Consider the following 19492-nt stretch of genomic DNA (forward strand, 5'->3'; position numbering starts at 1 on the left):
ATAATAAATAGCTCAAAAAAGATTATGCACCACTCTCTGCATTGCATAGGACTTGTAATTTTGATCAGAAACTTCTTCACCATGCTTTTCTGACCACAGGGAATTACTACACTAAGCCACCCCTGTACTGTAGGCGAAGTTAGCATGAATTCAAAATGCAGTTCAGTAGAGAGTCTCCAACTGTGAATAGTCTGTCAACATATCTTAAAGAATCATTTCAAATTTAGACCATAAATGCATTGTCATTTTATGGTAAGATGGGTTGTCAGCATGGAAAGCTGCCCATGGTTGTCCACAATCATCAAAACCAGTTAATAACTACTATCTGAAAATTATAGTATAGATATGCTAAGGAGAAAATAACAGAATTGTGTGATGCCTTTTTGGAGACAACCGTGAAGGCAGTGTCAAACTAGACAGTATACATACAGCTTATTAAAAATAATGCATTTTGACATGATTAGCCATCATCAGATTATCTAAAAGAAAAACATGGGCTAATTAAATAACTACCGTATAAGCGTTATAAGGCTTGGTTCCAAGCTGCACTAATCATTTAATTAAAATAGTAAACAACACTCCCATAAAACTGTCAAATAAAGTTAATTTCACTGGCTACCAAAGCTCTGTGTCATTCACATACACATAAAACAATCTAAATGAAAATCCAGCTGTCAGAATAACTAAAAGAAACTGTTGGAACTTCACAGAAAAATATCAGAAATCAAACCACAGCCACTAAGGAAATGACTGACAAACTGGTAGGGGAAACCAATGAAGAATTACAAATAGCTTTGAACTGTTATAGTGGCAAGTAAAGCACAGCATAAACCCATGCATACATCATATTGGCCTGGATGCCAAAGAGCTGGACAGTCTAACCATCAGTGGCACTAGAATTACTAAATGGCAGGTGGCCACATATAGCCGCACTAATATAACAAAAGCACAACAGATGGTGCTAGTATCTTAAGTTACACACAAGGTTATCATGAAACTGATTAACCTACACTTGATAAGCAGGATTAAATAAGATTAGACAGTGACAGTCTACACAAAAAAAGACTTCGCATAATAGGTACGCCATTTCACTTGCTTCATTGGCTACTAATCCTAATTTCATGAGAATCCCCTTTGTAGGAAATCTTTCATACAAGTTAGCCAAACTTTTTAAGAAACAGGGTGTAGAAGTTATTTTTGCTTTGGCCAATAGCCTACAGAAGTGCTGTATCCACAATGACCAGCTGTATAAAAATAAATTTGCTGGCTCAAGTGCGTACAAGATCAACTGCAGTGAATGTGATTCTTCATATATAGGACAAACGGATAGGATGTTTAAGACTAGATTGCAAGAGCATTTACTGAATAGAAAAGGGCTCCTTAAACACCGCACTTAAAAGTTAGTGGCCATCAGCTGCCAATACTAAGCAATCCATTGTGGCTGTGGGTTGATTTCCGAAATTTTTCCATCTAAGTTCCCACAGTTCCTTTTAGTTATTCTGACAACTGGATTTTCATACAGATGGTTTTATGTGCATGTGGTTGACAAATGAGCTTTGGTACCTAGTGTAATGCACTTTTTTTGGCAGTTTTATGTGAGTGAGGCTTACAATTTAATTAAATTATTGGTACAGCTTAGAACCATGCCTTATAATGTTTATAGGTTAGTTATTTAATTAGCCTCCTTCTTCCTTTTAGATAATCTGATGATGCCTAACCACAGTGAAATACATTATTTTTTAATAAAAATAATTTTGCAACTGTGACTCTTTTATTTTCAATACAGTGGTTGCTGTATAAATCAGTCAACAATACATTGGAGTGAATAGCATACAACTGCCTCCACAATCACTTTGAAAAAATAAATAAATTAGTAGGAGCATGGATGTGGCCAGATACCAAAGAACATCTCAAGCACGCTGTCTCACAAGTTTACCAGAGAGCTAGGACAGTCCTGTTTTGGGCTGGTATCATGTACAAGTGTTAGACACCTCTCATCACTACTGAGAGTAATTTTAGCGCTGTGCTGTATCAGAAAAAGATACTCAAAGCTATTTTACAGTGCATAATGGGTTTATCTTTCAAGGCAATAGTGAATAAGTACACCGTTTTCACCCCCTGAACATCTTTTTCTAAAAGGAAGTAATCAATCAAACTGAATGTCCTATGGCATCTTCTGGTATGAATCTGATTAAGCAAACTCAGGACAGGTTGAAACTTTGGGTGCTCCACTGCCAGAACACTCCTTACACAATGGACAACCTCAGGAGGGCTACCATCAAAGAGTGGGACACACTTGAGCAGCAACATCTTGACCAGTTTGTGGACAGTGTGCCAAAGTTGATACAAGAATGTTAAAATGCAAAGTGGGGAGCAACAGTATATTGACTGTTACACAGCAGTATATTTTGATTTTAGCAATGTGTAAAGATATCCACTTTTGTAAAGGTTACCTTTATTTTTGCCAATTTTCTGTTTTTATTTCATAGAAAAATTTGTTTTATGTCCTTTTGAATTCAAGACAATACACACTGACTGTTTTCATGTAATGTTATGATCGTTATTTGATTAGAAAGTTAAAAAATAGTGGCATTAACAGACATCTGAATAACCAAACATTGCCCATTTCCCAGCAAAATAGCCTTATTTCAGTAGTAACACCTACATTGCATACTGGTGACCAACAGCAAATAAGTAGCACTGCTGAAATGGTGGGCCAATGTGAGGGAATGACAGACAGATTGATCATGCAAAGACTGTGACCTCTCAACTATGATTCAAATAAAGTCTCCCTCAACATATGACATGGTGTGCTGAGTAGCCCTGAATACAAATGTGAACATTTAAAACTTAATAGAGATGCTTATGGGTCAGATGGGGACACTGGGAGCAGGACTGAGTACAAACAATATAAAAATTAAATGATTTAAGCAGCACATGCCTCTTGCTAGTGTAGTGCAGTACGTAAAGGAGTGAGTGGACTGCACAATTGCAACCTGCTACCAATATGAGCCTTGCACCCAAGGTGGCTGCTCATTTTTGGTAGGATGGTTGCACCAGTGAATTGTGAGAATGAAAGTGTATACGGTGGTAGTTCCTGAGAGCAGTTATCACACACAAAAAACTAAGGCTGCAGCTGTAATTCAGTAAGTTTCAGGAAATTTGCATCAAACATTTATAAATTCTATACATAAACCTTCCTCGTGAATCAGTGTATCTATCTGTGAAGATCTTATCAAAATCTGTGAGCTTAGCATTCATAATAGGCAGAAAAATTTAATTTATAACAAAAACAAAGATGCTGTGACTTACCAAATGAGAAAGTGCTGGTAGATAGACACAATAAAAAACACACACACAAAAATTTCAAGCTTTCGCAACATAAGGTAGCTTCATCAGGAAATAGGAAAGGAGAGAGAAAGACGAAACGATGTGGGTTTTAAGAGAGAGGGTAAAGAGTCATTCCAATCCTGGGAGTGGACAGACTTACATTAGGGGGAAAAAACGACAGGTATACACTCGCACACACACATATATCCATCCGCACATATACAGGCACAGGCAGATGTATGTAAATTCAAAGAGGTTGGGCAGAGATGTCAGTCGAGGCAGAAGTACACAGGCAAAGATGTTGTTGAATGACAGGTGATGTACAAAGGGCGGCAACTTGAAATTAGCGGAGGTTGAGGCCTGGTGGGTAACGGGAAGAGAGAATATAATGAAGGGCAAGTTCCCATCTCTGGAGTTCTGATAGGTTGGTGTCAGTGGGAAGTATCCAGATAACCCGGACGGTGTAACACTATGCCAAGATGTGCTGGCCATGCAGCAAGGCATGTTTGGCCACAGGGTGATCCTCATTACCAACAAACACTGTCTGCCTGTGTCCGTTCATGTGAATGGACAGTTTGTTGCTGGTCATTCCTACATAGAAGGCTTCACAGTGCAGGCATGTCAGTTGGTTATTCACGTGGGTGCTTGCACATGTGGCTCTGCCTTTGATCGTGTACACCTTCTGGGTTACAGGACTGGAGTGGGTAGTGGTGGGAGGGTGCATGAGACAGGTCTTACACCGGGGGTGGTTACAAGGGTAGGAGCCAGAGGGTAGGGAAGGAGGTTTGGGGATTTCATAGAGATGAACCAAGAGGCTACGAAGGTTAGGTGGACGGTGGAAAGACACTCTTGGTGGAGTGGGGAGGATATCATGAAGGATGGATCTCATATCAGGGCAGGATTTGAGAAGTCGTAGCCCTGCTGGAGAGCCACATTCAGAGACTGATCCAGTCCCGGAAAGTATCCTATCACATGTGGGGCACTTTTGGGGTTCTTCTGTGGGAGGTTCTGGGTTTGAGGGGATGAAGAAGTAGCTCTGGTTATTTGCGTCTGTACCAGGTTGGGAGTTTAGTTGCGGGATGCAAAAGCTGTCTTCAGGTTATTGGTGTAATGGTTCAGGGATTCAGGACTGGAGCAGATTCATTTGCCATAAAGTCCTAAGCATGAAAGGAAGTGCTCCATTGCAGCAAGGCCCTGGACGTGCGGGATATTTGTGTATAAGGAAGTGACATCAATGGTTACAAGGACGGTTGCTGGGGGTAACAGATTGCGTAAGGATTCCAGGCATTTGAGAAAGTGGTTGGTGTCTTTGATGAAGGCTGGGAGACTGCATGTACTGGGTTGAAGGTGTTGATCTACGTAGTCACAGATATGGTCTGTGGGGGCTTGGTAACCAGCTACAATGGGGCGACCGGGATGTTTGGGTTTGTGAAATTTAGGAAGTAGGTAGAAGGTAGGGGTGCTGGGTGTCAGTGGAGTCAGGAGGCTGATGGAGTCAGGTGTAACGTTTTGTAGAGGGCCTAAGGTTCTGAGGATTCCTTGAAGCTCTGCCTGGACATCAGGAATGGGATTACCTTGGCAAACTTTGTATGCAGCATTGTCTGAAAGCTGACGCAGTCCCTCAGCCACATACTCCCGACGATCAAGTACCACGGTCGTGGAACCCTTGTCAGCCGGAAGAATGATGATGGATCGGTCAGCCTTCAGATCATGGGTAGCCTGGGCTTCAGCTGTGGTGATGTTGGGACTAGGATTAAGGGCAGAGATGTCAGTCAAGGCGGAAGTACAGAGGCAAAGATGTTGTTGAATGACAGGTGAGGTACAAGCGGTGGCAACTTGAAATTAGCAGAGGTTGAGGCCTGGTGGGTAATGGGAAGAGAGAATATAATGAAGGGCAAGTTCCCATCTCCAGAGTTCTGATAAGTTGGTGTCAGTGGGAAGTATTCAGATAACCTGGACGGTGTAACACTGTGCGAAGATGTGGTAGCCGTGCACCAAGGCATGTTTAGCCACAGGGTGGTCCTCATTACCAACAAACACTGTCTGACTGTGTCCATTCATGTGAATGGACAGTTTGTTGCTAGTCATTCCCACATAGAAGGCTTCACAGTGCAGGCATGTCAGTTGTAAATCACATGGGTGCTTTCACACATGGCTCTGCCTTTGATCGTGTACACCTTCCGGCTTACAGGACTGGAGTAGGTGGTGGTGGGAGGGTGCATGGGACAGGTTTTACACCGGGGGCGGTTACAAGGGTAGGAGCCAGAGGGTAGGGAAGGTGGTTTGGGGATTTCATAGGGATGAACTAAGAGGTTACGAAGGTTAGGTGGTCGGCGGAAAGACACTCTTGGTGGGATGGGGAGGATTTCATGAACGATGGATCTCATTTTGGAGCAGGATTTGAGGAAGTTGTGTCCCTGCTGGAGAGCGACATTCTGAGTCTGATCCAATCCCGGAAAGTATCCTGTCACATGTGGGGCACTTTTGGGGTTCTTCTGTAGGAGGTTCTGGGTTTGAGGGGATGAGGAAGTGGCTCTAGCTATTTGCTGCTGTACCAGGTTGGGAGGTTAGTTGCGGGATGCGAAAGCTGTTTTCAAGTTATTGGTGTAATGGTTCAGGGATTCAGGACTGGAGCAGATTTGTTTGCCATGAAGACCTAAGCTGCAGGGAAGCAACCGTTTGATATGGAATGGGTGGCAGCTGTCAAAATGGAGGTACTGCTGCTTGTTGGTGGGTTTGATGTGGATGGATGTGTGAAGCTGGCCATTGGACAGATGGGAGTCAATGTCGAGGAAACTGGCATGGGATTTGGAGTAGGACCAGGTGAATCTGATGGAACCAAAGGAGTTGAGGTTGGAGATGAAATTCTCGAGTTGTTCTTCACTATGAGTCCAGATCATGAAGATGTCATAAATAAATCTGTACCAAACTTTGGGTTGGCAGGCTTGGGTATCCAAGAAGGCTTCCTCTAAACGACCCATAAATCTGACGCGAGCAACAAACTGCTGCATTGGGTGATGAAGTTAAGGAGGAAGCATGGAGGGGGGAGGGGGGGGAGGGGAGGGGGGGACTTTGGATTGGGACAGTGGGGTAGGAGGGTAGGTGCAGGGGAAAATCCTGTCCTGCCAGGTATGGAGTCTGGAGGATGTGTTGGGGGGTGGGGACAGTGCGAGGGAAGTGGGAAAAGAGCAAAGAACAGTAGGTGCACTGCTGACATAGAAAGCTTGTGTAGGTTAGAGTGAGAGCAGGGAGGGAACAGGTAGGTGGAGAGAGCAGTGATTAACAAAGTCTGATGTTGGAGGGGAAGGAGGGTGGGGGGGGGGGGTGAGGTGTTACAGGAATGAAGTGTATGTTGTAGGGAGAATTCCCACCCGTGCAATTCAGAAAAACTGGAGTTGATATGAAGAATCCATGTGGTACAGACTATGAAGCAGTCAGGTTGGGTAGTATATTCAGCAACTTGGTGATCCAATTGTCTCTTGGCCACAGTGGCAGTTGTCTTTCATATAGGCAGACTGCTTTTTAGTTGTCATGCTCACATAGAAAGCAGCACACTGCCTGCTTTCACAGATAGCTGTGTCTTCGGTGAGGTAGAAGATGGCTGTGACAGGACTGTAGGTGGTAGTGGGAGGACGTATGAAGCACATCTTGCATCTACATACATCTGTTGCAGGGATATGAGCCATGACACTAGAGGTTGGGAGCAAGTGTGGAGTATGGACGGACAAGTAGATTCGTTGGACAGCAGAATACTACTGTGGGAGGAATGTGGAGGATAGTGGGGAGGGCATTCCTCATTACAGTGCACTCCTGGATGGTACTGGATCATGAGAGTCATGCTCCTCTGTGGTCAGAAAATGAGTATGTGGGAGGTAGGAGATGACTAGAGAGACAAGGCATGGGAGATCTGTTTCTAGACAGGGTAGGGGAATGTTTGTGGGGCAAGGTTTGAGGTTAGGAAATTCTGGGAAGTCAATAGGGGGGTTTGGGGGCAGTAGAGATGAACCATAGTTGGACGGACAAGTGAACTGAGTCAGGTAGGTTCAGTATTGGTTTGGGATTGAGTCTGATTGGCGGGATTGGTGGGGAAAATGTGTTTCCATTCTAGAGACATGGCAAAGGAGAGAAAGTCTTTAACAAGTCAAGCTTGATTGAATTTGGAAGTGGGGCAAGAGGTAAGGCATTTGGAAAGGACTGATTATTCTGAGAGACTGAGGCTTTTAAAGGACAGGTTTCTTACTGTGTTTTGGGTCTCTTGTGTTCTGGATTCTGTAAGGTGGTGGGTGGGGGTTTAGGATGGTTTTTGGATGGTGTGGTTCAAGTAGAAGGTTTGTGAGGCAAGGTTTAGCAGCTATGAGGTCCGAGATTTTATGGAGGCTCTAGTAGATTTAGTAGCCAGTGATAGCCCAACATGGAAGTAGGAAGCGAACAGGTTTGGGAGTTTTTTGAAGTGATGTTGTGCATAGCAATTTGAGGTTGCAGAGCAGGAGAATTTTATGTATGAAGAGGTGGTATTGCAAGGAAGTTTGTGTCTGTTTTGTATGGTTCTGCAGGACTAGGTTGGACTGATAGAAGTTGTACAGATAGTGGTAATTGTGGTAGGAGTAGATGCAGACAGAGATTGATAATTTGACAGTCAGGACATTTAGGGCGATTTCACAAGCTATCACAAGGTAGACAACAATGCAGGAACAGTATGCAGAATTAGGTTCTGGCTAGGGATGGGCAAACATTCCTGTATAGGTGCAGATGGATGGAGCAAGGATCCATAATGGACAATAAAAAATGCATAAAATATGTGGGAAAATCACAAAAGGAATGAAATGGATTAAATAGAGAAAAAAGGTGAAACCTGAGGAAGAAGAGCCTACTGTGAATGACAAAAATGAACTAAAATTGACATGAAAACACAATGAGATCAAACAGAAAAATAAATACAAATATCGTAATAGTGGGATGTGTATTTGTGGACAGAATAAGAGTGAAGAGCGGTGGCAGCAAATATAACTGGATTAGGTGAGGTCAAAGTTTGCATGTTACAAAGGAGGAAAAGAGAGAGGGCAGGATTGTCTTTAGGTCCATCCCACATCATCTCTGTATGTCTCCTAACCACTGCCACTCCCTGCATTCCTACATTCTACATGCTCTGTGAACTCCATAAACCCAATCTCCCAGGATATGCTATTGTGACTGGTTAGTGTGCTCCTGAAGAGAGAATCTCTGCTCTCATGGACCAACACCTTCAGCCTATTACCACTAACCTAACCTGCTATATAAAAGATACCAGCCATTTTCTCCATTGACTCCCCACAGTTCCTGTCCCTTTATCACCCAGCACTCTGCTCATGACTGTCAGTGGCACCTTCTTCTGCACTAACATCCCTAATGCCCATGGTCTTGCCACCATAAACACTACCTTTCCCAAATCCCAACAGATTCCAAACCTACAACCTCCGTCCTGATCACCATGATCACCTGTATCTTCATCTACTATTACTTCTCCTCTGAAGGCATCCGGCCGGCCGGTGTGGCCGTGTGGTTCTAGGCGCTTCAGTCTGGAACCACGTGACCGCTACGGTCACAGGTTCGAATCCTGCCTCGGGCATGGATGTGTGTGATGTCCTTAGGTTAGTTAGGTCTAAGTAGTTCTAAGTTCTAGGGGACTGATGACCACGGATGTTAAGTCCCATAGTGCTCAGAGCCATTTGAACCATTTTTTTGAAGGCATCCCCTACAAACAATTCCAAATTACAGCAATGATACCCACATGGCACAATCCTATGCCAGCCTGCTCATCGGCCATCTAGGGGTTACTAACACTCAGAATCCCAAACCCATCACCCAGTTCTGATTTGCTGATGACATCTTTATGATCTGAACCGGCGGTAAGGACACCCTGTACAAATTTCTCTGGATTCTTAACACCACCTCCATTTGCTTCATTGGGTCCTCTTCAACCCAACACACCACATTCCTTGATCTGGACCTGCACCTCCAGGGTAGCTACAACAGTACCTTCCACCCACATCAAACCTACCAACCATCAACAATACCTCTACTTTGTCAGCTGCCACCCAATCCATACAAAGAAGTCCCTTTCACACAGTCTAGCCATCAGAAGTCATCAAATTTGTTGTGCTCTTGAAATATGCCAAGGGTCTCACTGAGGCCTCCACAGACAGAAATAACTCTGTCAACCTTGTCCAGGAACACATCTCCTTTGCCTTAAATCACCTGTCACTGACCACTTTCCACATACCCAATGGCTGGCAACAAAGGAGCATACCTCTTGTGACCCAGCATCACCCAGGATGGGAGCAACAGAATTACGCTCTCTGCCAGGATTTTGACTAAAGCCTATCATGCCCAGAAATGAAGAATATCCCACGCTCTATTCTCCACATCCTCCAACAGTGATATTCTGCTGACCACCAAACTTATGCAGTATCCTTTTTCATCCCTACTCCACACCTGCTTCCAACTCCTTGCTCATGGCCTGTATTCCAGAAATAGACTGAAATGCAAGATTTGTCCTACTCATCCTACCATTCCACCTACTCCAGTCCAGTCACAGGCATCTCCTATTTCATCAAAGGCATGGCTAACAATGACAGTGGCCATATGATCTGCAGGCTAAGCTTCAGATAGTGTGCTGCTTTCTATGTGGGAATAACACCTAAGAAACAGTCTCTCCATATGAAAGGCCATTAACCAAACTGTGGCCAAGGCACCTGGGTCACCCAGTCACTGACTATGGCACCCAAGACGGATTGCTTTCCTTTAATTATTGCTTCAAAGTCTGCTGCACCATGTAGATTCTTCTTACAAACAACAGCTTTTTGGAAATGCACATATGGCATCTCTCCCTATGACATATCCTACATTCCTGTAATGCCCTTGTCTCAACCTTCGCTAGACCCTGTTCTCCACTTATCTATCCACTTCTCTATTCTCACTCCAGCAGTACATATGCTTCCTATCCCAGAAATGCACTTTCTATTCTTTTCTTCTTCTATGTTACCCTTCCCTTCCCTGTCTCTTCCCCCACCCCCCCACTCAACACCACCACACCTTCCCAACTCCACACCTGGCAACCATATCCTGTCCACACCAAGCCCCTACATGGTCTCACATACAGGACACCATCTTCTCTCACCTCTATGCTCCTACCTTATTATTTCAATCCCTGCCCCCCTCCATGCCACCTCCTTATCCCCACTAACCCCCAACACCCACCACAACAGTTTGTCACTCATGTCACACGCAGTCATGCCCCTGAATATGGAGACAGTGGTTACTTGTGTGTGTGTGTGTGTGTGTGTGTGTGTGTGTGTGTGTGTGTGTGTGTGTGTGTGTGTGTGCATTTTCTACCTCATCAAAAAGCTTAAACATTTTAGCAGTCTTTTTCACTGTGGCTGTCTGCGACACAATGCCTTCTCTAAGTGGTGAGTAGCAAGCTATCTTTTTCATTTTCTCATTGTTCCATCCTGGACTTTCCACTGTTTGATAATCTAGTAGAAAGTAACACATTTTTGATTTGCCTAGTACTTTCTGATGCTGGCCACATAACTGATTAGACTGGGTTTTGATCACCTGAACAATTCTGAACAGCAAGAAGAAAGAGAAGGAGAAGGAAGAGTACCAAAAAAAGGAATAAAAGGATGAGGAGAAGCATTAAATAATGTTTTATTGGCAGTTTGGTCTTTAGAAAAGGAACACAAGCTCAAACGGGGCAAGTATGGGAAAGGAAATCAGCATGTCCTAATTAAAGGAGCATTCACTTCAGTCAATTCAGGGAAACAACAGGACACTTAAATCTGGATCGCCACAAAGGATTTGAACTCAGATCTACCACCTAAATCTGAGCCTTAACCAGTGTGCCACCTCACTACTTCATATCAAATTTGTGTCTCTGAGACATGATTCAAACATTGTGGTCCTTAAGTGCCACCTCAAAGGGGTGGCAGGGAGAGGGGGGGGGGGGGGGGGGGACTACAGAGATGTAGAGTTTACATTAACAGGCAAAAGCAGTCACTACATGCAACATTTGTACAGTACACCAACAATAACTTACATTTTCTGTTCATCTGCTTTGAGTAATAATTAGAATTCCACTACTAGTAGACACATATAAAAGTATAAATAAACTAGTCTATCTTTCAGAATTAGAAGCTACTCCCCAGCAATAATGGAAACATACGTGAACCACAATTCATGAGGTGCAGGAAATGAAAGAGCAAGCATTAAGAAACTACAAAAACTAACTTTACTCTAAAAAACACAAAACAATAACTATAATAAAGGCACATTGTGAAACTAATAGGATAACTTTACTCTAAAATGAAAACAAAACAAAATGGTACCTAAAAACAGCTGTCTGTCTGAAAATGATCCTCTCTGTATACTGTTGAAGTTGAAAACCTACAGCTGTGTAAAATTCAATACAGTACTGCCCCATCCTATGTATTCTACCATGTTTGGATCCACCTTGTCTTGCTGTCCACAATGTGGTTGAGATATTGCTGCTCAAACCTATACCACCCTATGTGTTGACCATTCTGAGATACCCAGTATGTGATGAGTGGGCTTGTGACAACTTACTGGTCCCAAGCAAACTCAAATTAATACGTGTCAGCGGGTACCATAGGCTATTTCATTCCGTTAACTCCAGCCACCTAGAGAGAGCTGTTTACACAGAGGGTGCAGTATGCTGGTGCATGGACACCTTGAAAGACAGACCCATTGCTGAAATGTGGACTTTAAGGCTGAGCAATATATTAGAAGATCCTGATGACTATAACAGCCCAAAAGAAGAGACAATTGCTTACCTGCAATGCACACCAGTAACTTATCACCTCATAACTAATCTACAATGACCATCAGGCATTAAACATATTATCAACTTATGAATGAAGAAAACCCGATGTCCTTGGTAAAGGTTATATTCCAGGTGCTCCCTTGGCTACTTCTTCATGCACCACAGTGATGGAGAGTTTGCACTATTGTTCATAATGAATGTCCAGGGGCAAATTTAATTATGTAACACTAAAATGCATAGTAAAGAAATACATACTGTAATGCAATAACACATATTAAAAAGAAAGTGGTTTCAGTGAAGTAACTAATACATGAATGAAATCAAATGAATTATCAGTGGACTTACTGGTCCATTACTTCTAAAGTCGCATTCCCTACCTCAAGATCTTATTCTGAACATTTACAGTTTCTTGTTTAACTTTACCACCAGTTTACACAACCATAAGTCTTGAACATAAACTTAGATTATTAGTGGGTATTAGGTGTTTCAGTATGCTTAGTCTCTTGAAAAAAAAAAAAAAAAAAAAAAAAAAAAAAAAAAAAAAAAAAAAAAAAAAAAAAAAAAAAAGAAAAATAAAATTGGCTGCTGATGTGATACCACTCACCTTCCCAGAACAAGAGAATACTGCAACAAAGAGTTGTCATTACGTGACATTGCACTTGCTATTGTCACAGAACCAGGTAGTCCCCCACGCATTACGCTTTGCAGTATTCCTCGTGGAGCTATTTCTATTACAAATGCATTGTGTGGTACCATAGACAGTGCATCTGCAAATAATACTGGTGACATCATGTTATGTGTTAGGTATTCCGCAGAACATTCTTTAACAGATTTAGAATCCCATTCATTCTTAGGTACACTGGAACAAATCCATTTCTCTGAACATTTTCTTGGTTTGGGTATCACCTGTTCAGATGAAAGACAATTATAACATTGAATTACTAAAAATATGCTAGAATATGTTAAAGATGTCAGTGATCTTACATAACAAAATTAGTTGACAGAAGAACATCCAAGCCTACAGTTTATTTGGCTCTATTAATAAATAAGATTTATCTCTACCAATAATCATTTCAGTCTACTTCAATGAAAACAGATGTCACTAGAAGTGATATTGTATTCTGGATCAAACGGTAGTGACATGACAGAATTTTGAACATAATAAAGAAATCATGGACTCATCTTCATGTATAAACATTGCAAGGCAGACACAGTCTACACAAGTTTAATTCATAACATTCAGAACAATTTATTTTTAATCTGGAACTGAAATATATAAAAACTGTTTTAGTGAGTGACAGAAACTGTCAAACACATTTACCACATTCTGAAAACTTGTGGCAACCTTTGATAGTGAGATCCATAACATATTAAATGAAAGTTAAAAAATTATTCAAACAACAGGAACTAGTCACCACTACAGACAAAACTGAAATATTTAGTAGCAGAGGACTTGTGGTCAGATATTTTCTGTTGGTGAATGAAAATAATCATATGTATTAGATGAGACTATCTGTGTAAAATTCATAAGAACACAATACACATTTATTTCTTTGGTTCGTGAATCAAGTAATTGTTGTAGCCACTTACCTTTCTCATATTCTGCAAGAGTATATTCTCAGCAGACTTTATGTATCTGCTATGAAATGCAATTCCACCTGCTTCAATCTCTTTCACAATCACATCCTGTCTGCTGAGCTGCTTCTTCAACATTGCAATTTCTGAGCTTGGGCCTGATAATGCAATATGACTAGAACTATTGTAGCATGCAATATCAACACAGGGAGGGATGATATCTTTTGCTTGCTCTGCAGAAATTCCTGTTAAATAAAGTTGCATCAGTTATTGTAATGCACAAAAATAAGAAAAAAATAATTATCAATTTTTGCAGTATATAAAATGCATAAGACACATGCTGAAAATCACCTCTGATACATTACTAGTGCGTAATTTAATGATACACATTACTAGCGTGTAGTTTTATGAGACAGAGAGGGAATGTCTGGTGCAAACTGAGATTATTTGATATAGCATATTGATGCCATTTCAAAATTTTTGTAGGAGTATGTCAGGAAGTTTCCTCTTTCCTCTATGAACACATTCCAAATATAATCGTGACTCTTTCAGTCATAAGTGGGCTGCAAGACTCTGTTGGCAAAGTGTTACTCACTTATTCACTCACAATATATGTTTTCTGAATAAAAATATACATAATTAAAGCACATGTATATAAATAGATTTAAATTAAGTTATGTAGAAACATGAAATAGCCAGATGTATATTTTATAACAAACTTCCACATAATATAAAGAACTTAAAAAAATTGCCTACTTTTAAATGAAAACAAACATGTCATCTGATCTCAGGCTGCTGTTATAGTGTAAGGAATTCATTAGATGCAAGAATACAAGTGGCTGTATAGTTTCAATGTTCATAAAGACATGGCCCAGATGGAAATAGTTCAGTTCAATTCTTTTATGTCATGTGGTTGTCAGCCAAGAATGCATCCCCCTCAAATTAATTTCTGATTGTCTGGAAGTTTAGTAATGAGAATTCATAACTTTGTTCTTTAATGAATGGCACATTCTCCAAAAAAATCACATGTTTAATTAAAGGGTGCTTTGTGGAATTGGAATATGATGAAACTATGTCCTCTGGTGAATATGAAACTAGTCTTACAATAACTTGGATGATTGTATCAAGGAGTGTATAATCTCTAAAGTTTGTCAGTTTTTAATTTATCTCTAAATTTTGCAGTGGACTTCGCTTTGGAGAAATTGTATTATGTACTAGTTGGAAAGAATGAAGTATCTATGAAAAGATTTGTGCAGTTCTTTACCTATGACCCAAAAAAATCGATAAGTAAGAATTAATTTTGTGTACAGTTTATTTAATTTTTGGGTTCTTTATTTCTTAGTTTTGAAGCTAGCTGAAAAGTTCTCTTCATTCAGAATGTCAAGCAGAAAGTAAATGCTGGTATCTTGACCATTAGAATATCCTCCAGAACTCTGACAATGAAATTCAAAATTTTGTTTACCTTGAAACATTCATAGTACTACATACTATAGTATTGTGGTGGCCATAGACTGCCAGTAACTGCCACCTCCAAAGTGCAGAGTGAACAGTCTTTGGGACTCGTTGGTCTTTGGAGTGGTCTTGGTAACTCGGTGATGATGTTGGTGTTGTGATTTTCTGTATTGTTTTCCTTATGTTTTGTGTAATTATATGAATTTTAATAAAAGTGCCTGATCATAATAAGTTGGAGTTTCCTGTGTGCAGTCAGTTGCTATAGCCAGAAAACCCACATTAGTGACCCCGGGTAGTGAAAATACATTGCATTTGCTTGCTGTGTATCACCAGTTTTATACCAATAGACAATGTCACAACCTCCAGTTTTTCCAGCACTGCAGGATGCTGTGACCACAGAATGGACCTTCGGCTGTGAAGTGCAACAATTTACCCCATGTGCTATTAATGCACTGGGAATGTTCATGTCTCCGGTGTTTGCTTCGACTGGCCAGACGACCCTAACCTCCACCAGCACACCACACTGGGCACTGAACACATCGGTGTGGTTGCCTTCTATGGCATTCTACACTTGACAGGATGCTCCTCCAGCACAAGATTCCAGAAAACTGCTGACTGAGTTTCTACCACACCGCAACATGAACCATGCAGCTGTCAAGTTTTGGGGTCCACACACATGGCCGCCCCCTCCTCAGAGCGGTCTGTTGTTTAATGTGTCCCCCTCTGCACCAGTCGAAGGGTCACTCATGCCAATAGCACCGGGCCATGCATAGGGCTATCTATCCTGCAGCCCCATGCATACCTCAGGAAATGTGCCTGCCATGGTTCTCCCCTGTCACTCAGTGCTCAATTACAATTTCGCACCTCTTCTCAAGATTTTGTCTGCATCGGCCATAGATCCTTCCATGCCTGGCGCACCATGCTCATTTTGTGGCCGTACAGATTTCCTGCCTACAAGGACTGGACATCACATATCACCTGCACAGCTTCCGGTTGTTCAATGCACCACATCACCCATCACTGAGGCACAGTTCGCATCAGTGAACACTGTGCAGAATCCCCGTATGATTTGTGCCTTTCCTACATCCCAGCAAGTACTGGCCCCTGGTCGTTTTACTAAGCTGCTGCCATTACAATCAGACAACAGCACTCATTTTGTGTGTTTAGTGAACCACTTGCCACACGACCCTGATCTCATCAGTGGCTTGCTGCTGAACCCATCCAAGAGCAACAAACATGCTTCTGCATGTGCACTACTTGTCAAATGCCTTTCTTGTCTGCCAGCCAATACTATTCACAACATTATTTATGACGAGATGTTAGGTGACAGGACCTCCTCACATTTGCGGCGAAGCTTGCGTGCACAGGTCAGCACCGAGATCTTGCTGAACTTAGTGCTCTACGCACTGTGGTTGGTGAAGCTGCAGCAAGAACTACAATTACATTTACTTCCACATACTGCAGCATCACTTGAGAATAAACTATGACTGGCAGACCAGGCATATGCTATTATTCAGCACCACCACATTCCTTCGCGCAGCACTGCCAAGGCTGGCAATTCTGTGACTATAGTTCCACTGTCGGGCAGTAGAGGCTGGGCACATGTGTACAGCAGACAGAACAGCAGCCATCCAGTGGCCATGACCAAGAATCGCCAGCTTCTCCCTGCTCCAACCATAATAGCCCCTGCCCGCCCTGCCTTCCCCTTGCCTGATGCTTTGGCTGGCGGGATGAATACAGTTGGCTCTCGCATATGCTGAATCCACTCCACTTCCAGGGATGCCACTTACAATTGCTGCCCACTCTGTGCATTCCCAAATGCCGCATGTGGACTGCAGTAGATGCCACGGTTCGCAGATACGTGGAAGGGCGCCCACAGACATTGCATTCTGTCAGACCCCCACCTCAGGAGAACATCTGTATGCCTTGGATTTAGGTTAGGACCAATATTTTCTCATTGACACAACAGCAGATGTTAGTGTCATACTTCCCTCATTTACTGTAAAGGACACAACATCAGCCAAATTGTTTCTTCAAACGGCAAATAAATCGCAACTTCATGTTGATGGTTTTGCCGAGTACCTATTGAACTCATACCTGGGAAACGGTTCAATTGGTCCTTCTACATGGCTGACATAGAAGACCTAATATTAGCCATTCCTTTTTCACTTTGGATTGTCTCCATACCTGCAGTCAACTGCATCATTGCACCATGCTTTGTCTACTCATATTGTGTGTTTAGTCACCTCCTCGGCTCCCCCTCCCCATCAGCTTCCCAATGATTTTGACATGGCTCTCATCGAGTGCTCTCCACTGGTGGACATCCTTGCAACTTCCATCACCCAGCTTCAGTCTGAGCACTCTGCAGTCGACAATCTCCATGCTCGCAATGCCAAACTGTTCTGCGCCGTATCATTGGCTACCAAAGCCCTCACTGAGGCATGATGCCTTGTACAATGCCTGTCAATGCTGCATTGCATGGAACTTTGACCCCCCCCCCCCCCGACACCAGAGATGCACCTTGTGGAACTTTGTCACAGCAAACGTGGACATCTTCTCCGGCACATGAGGTTAGTGGCTCTTGTGTGCTAACGATTCCCGTTTGCAATGGCCCCCAAGCATGTTCGCCAGCCCAGCTGAATGCTATCATGAATGGAACGGCACACAAAATTGTCACAACAGATGGGCCACCAGTGTGTCATAAAGTGCGCCGACTGCTGCCACATAAAGTATGCCTTGCTAAACCTGCAGTGGAGGAACTTCTGCAGGCAGGCATTGTTCATCCGTTGGACAGTAGCCCGTCTTCACCCATACATTTAGTTCCCAAAAAGGATGGCACAGTGCACCTCTGTGGCAGTTATTGCAGCCTCAATGTGTGGACTGTATTAGACAATTATCCAATATGTCATATACAACACTTCGCGCAAGTACTTAGCAGGGCACACATCATCAGTGTCTTGGACTGCTGCAAGGCGTATTTACAGATACCCATGGAACAGAGAGACATACCAAAGACAGCGCTGATCACACCTTTCAGCCTCTACGAATTTTGTTACATGTCTTATGGTCTCAAAAACTTGGCAATGTTTTATAGACTCACTTCTGTTTAACTGCATGTAATGTTAACGCATATCTCATTGACATACTCGTTTTTTTCCTCCTTTGACAGAGATCTTGAACTCCATCTGGCCATGATACAAGACTTATTGACATGTAACGGAGTCGTGATCAATAACAACAAGTCACAACTTTGATGCACCACTGTCACTTTTCTGGGATACACTGTCTCCTCTGCAAGTATACGCCCTCCTCAGGAATAAGTTCACTGCATTTGCAATCTACCTCACCCAGTGTCATTTGCAAATTACACCAGTTGTTAGGAACTATCAATTTCTACTATTCTAACCTGCTTGTGGTGGCAGTAATTCAAGCCCTCCTGACTGATGCACTAGCCAGGAGACAAACCTTGGGCAATTGCCCGGTACAGTGGTCTGACAACATGGTGAGAGCTTCTGAAGACCTTATATCAGTGTTAGCATGTGGCATCACTCTCGCCCACCATTTGCCAAACGCCTGCATCTCTATTATAGCGGATGCAAGCGATTTTACAATCAGTGCATTCCTCCAACTGTACGTCAGTGACATGACTCAGCCACTTCATTTTTTTTCCCAAAAAGCTATGTACGGTTCAACGTAAATGGTCAGCTTTTGACAGAGAACTGATTGCGGTTTATGAAGCTGTAAAATATTTCAGCACAGACATCGAAGGAAGGAACATCACAATTTTCACAGATAATCTCCCCCTAGCAGAGGCTATCCCTAACTCCCCTGTTAACCTTCCCTCACGTAGGTTTAAGCAGATGGACTCAATTTGCCAATACACAAGAGACATCCATTACATCCGAGGTTTAGAAAATGTGGTGGCTTTCTACCTATATGTACCAATGCAATTTTGACCCCATTAATTTTGACAAATTGGCCCACTTGCAGGACTATGATACCAAATTGCACAACCTCCAACAGGACCGAGATACTTCCCTCCAGGTCATTTCCTGCAACCAGCCAGGCTCAGTCAGGCCACTGTGGATGATATGTCCATGGGCACTACCTGGTCTATTGTGCTCCCTGCACTGCATCACCAAGTATTCACTGCATTACATAACCTTTCACATCCTGGAGCTAAGGCTACAATGCGCCTTGTTACAGGATGCTTTGTGTGGCTGGGTGTGAAGAGGAATTGTTGTACTTGGGCTCATGTCTGACAATTTCAGGTACATCCTGTCTGTCATAGACTGCATTATACATTGGGTAGTGGCA

General features: G+C 42.6%; 1 protein-coding gene across 1 annotated transcript in view; it reads right to left on the reverse strand.

Annotated features, from left to right (window-relative positions):
• The window catches only part of LOC126475487 (fatty acid synthase-like), a 412274-nt gene that overhangs the window by 179061 nt on the left and 213721 nt on the right, over positions 1-19492 (reverse strand). Inside the window, exons 12-13 of the mRNA XM_050103394.1 lie at positions 13739-13968; positions 12753-13054 (exon numbers count right to left, since the gene is read on the reverse strand). Of these exons, the coding sequence (XP_049959351.1) occupies positions 12753-13054; positions 13739-13968 (532 nt within the window). The remainder of the gene's footprint in view (positions 1-12752; positions 13055-13738; positions 13969-19492) is intronic.

Source organism: Schistocerca serialis, chromosome 4, assembly GCF_023864345.2.
Source record: "Schistocerca serialis cubense isolate TAMUIC-IGC-003099 chromosome 4, iqSchSeri2.2, whole genome shotgun sequence".
NCBI lineage: Eukaryota > Metazoa > Arthropoda > Insecta > Orthoptera > Acrididae > Schistocerca > Schistocerca serialis.